Here is a 1,752-nt window from a genome sequence, read left to right on the forward strand (position 1 = left end):
ATCTTAGAGAAGATAGGAAACAGTCATGCCATGCAGGAAGTGCACGAAGATAAGCATTGGTGGAAGAGAATCTGCACAATTAACAGCAGCAAAATAGAAACAAGGCCGAGCAAAGGTCTTTGGAGCAGAGTGAGGTGAGGTGAGAGATTATATGGGACCAGATGACTGAAAACCTTGACTTTTAGGCTGAGACATGCAAATGTGATCTTTTACCCAAATCATACTTATTTCTCTAAAAGCATGGTTATACTAGCCACAGTCAAGTTGAGTTTGGGCCATTTCTGCACATACCCAAATAATTAACATAATCAAATGGATAATTTAGGGAGAAAAATTTAGATGTCATGAATTCCAATCGATTTATCACACTAATTAAGTTAACCCTCCAACTCCCAAAGCTGTGCTTTCCCTCCTACAAAAATAAGAAATCATTTCCACTCAAGATTAAGAAGGAGAAATTACATTGCTTATGATCTTGGAGATCTGAGTCGCCATCTTGATATCTGGTCTGTCAAGCTCCGCACTGTATGTATGGGTGCCCCGTACATCTTTTCTATAAGAAATCTGATCAGAGAGAGTTTGGGTTGGAAAAAAAAAAAAAAAATTAGTAATTTCATATAGCCACTACTCTTTATGTCCATACATTATTTACCCTTGCTATAATAGCTTAGTGAGTCTACTGACCTTAAACTTGTTTTGTTTTGTTTTTGGCACATTAATTGTATAGACATATTAACTGTTTACATTGTATGTATGTCTCACTGATATTAACGTGTTTGAACTGAATTTATACTACCTAAGAAATATAAGCTTAAGAGCAAAGCACAAAACCAATCTTAAAGGATTTTATATACATCACTTTATTAGCATGTATTTGTGCCTAAATATATAAGTTTATATTTACATACAGAGTAGTCTCATTTAGGACTTCTACTTGCCCACCATACAGTCTCAACCCCCAGTGGATACAAGATAAGTCGTAGCACAAGAATATTAAAAATCACTTCCTTCAAGAAGCAGGTGGGGAAGCTTTGAAATTCTCCAGCTTTTGCCCTCTTAATGATATCCTTCTCTTCCTCAAAAGCTGAACTCTTCAAATGCTCATACCAAGGAGACCTACTCATGGACACCCATAGTTTTATCGCATAATAAATATGACTTGATCCTCCCAAAACAAAAACAATTACATTAAGGAATATTCTGCCTCTAAATGTATGTTAGACATGAGCCAAACTACAGAAAGTAGAGATTTAAAGAGAAGAACACATAAATTCTGCCAAATGTACTTGAGATCACATTAGTCATTTAGATGAACTCAACTGACAAATTGGAAGAAAGGCCAGAACTGAACCAGTGTCATGTCCGATGGTCAACATATCTCACCAGTCTTTCTGCTTCTCTATTCTTGAGATTTGTCATGAACTGAAGCAGTATTTTCCAGAGATGGTTCTATGTGGCAATATTCCAGGGTCCAGCTGGCTATTATATTCTATTAAATTTACAATGCAAGGTGTGCAAGGATGGGCATTTTTAAAACCCAACTTCATTTTTTCAGAGCATAAAAGGTACAACACAGAAATGTACCACTGGATATCTGTACGAAATGCACAATTAATTACATCTTGCACAAAACAAGTATTTCTAATGTCACCAGCAGACTTTCTGCAATAGCGTCATCTGGGAGTAGTTATTAAAAATTTAGATTCCTGGGGTTCATCCATACTCCTCCATAACAGAATTTTGGTATATGGG

The 1,752-nt window shown here is 36.1% G+C and overlaps 1 protein-coding gene across 1 annotated transcript in view; it reads right to left on the bottom strand.

Moving 5' to 3' along the window:
- NEBL (nebulette) overlaps nucleotides 1–1,752 on the bottom strand; it is a 109,951-nt gene that overhangs the window by 84,208 nt on the left and 23,991 nt on the right. Inside the window, exon 6 of the mRNA XM_012644095.1 lies at nucleotides 463–564. Coding sequence (XP_012499549.1) covers nucleotides 463–564 — 102 coding nt within the window. The remainder of the gene's footprint in view (nucleotides 1–462; nucleotides 565–1,752) is intronic.

The sequence above is a fragment of the Propithecus coquereli genome, unplaced genomic scaffold (assembly GCF_000956105.1).
Source record: "Propithecus coquereli isolate 6110/MARCELLA unplaced genomic scaffold, Pcoq_1.0 Scaffold103, whole genome shotgun sequence".
Classification (NCBI taxonomy): domain Eukaryota; kingdom Metazoa; phylum Chordata; class Mammalia; order Primates; family Indriidae; genus Propithecus; species Propithecus coquereli.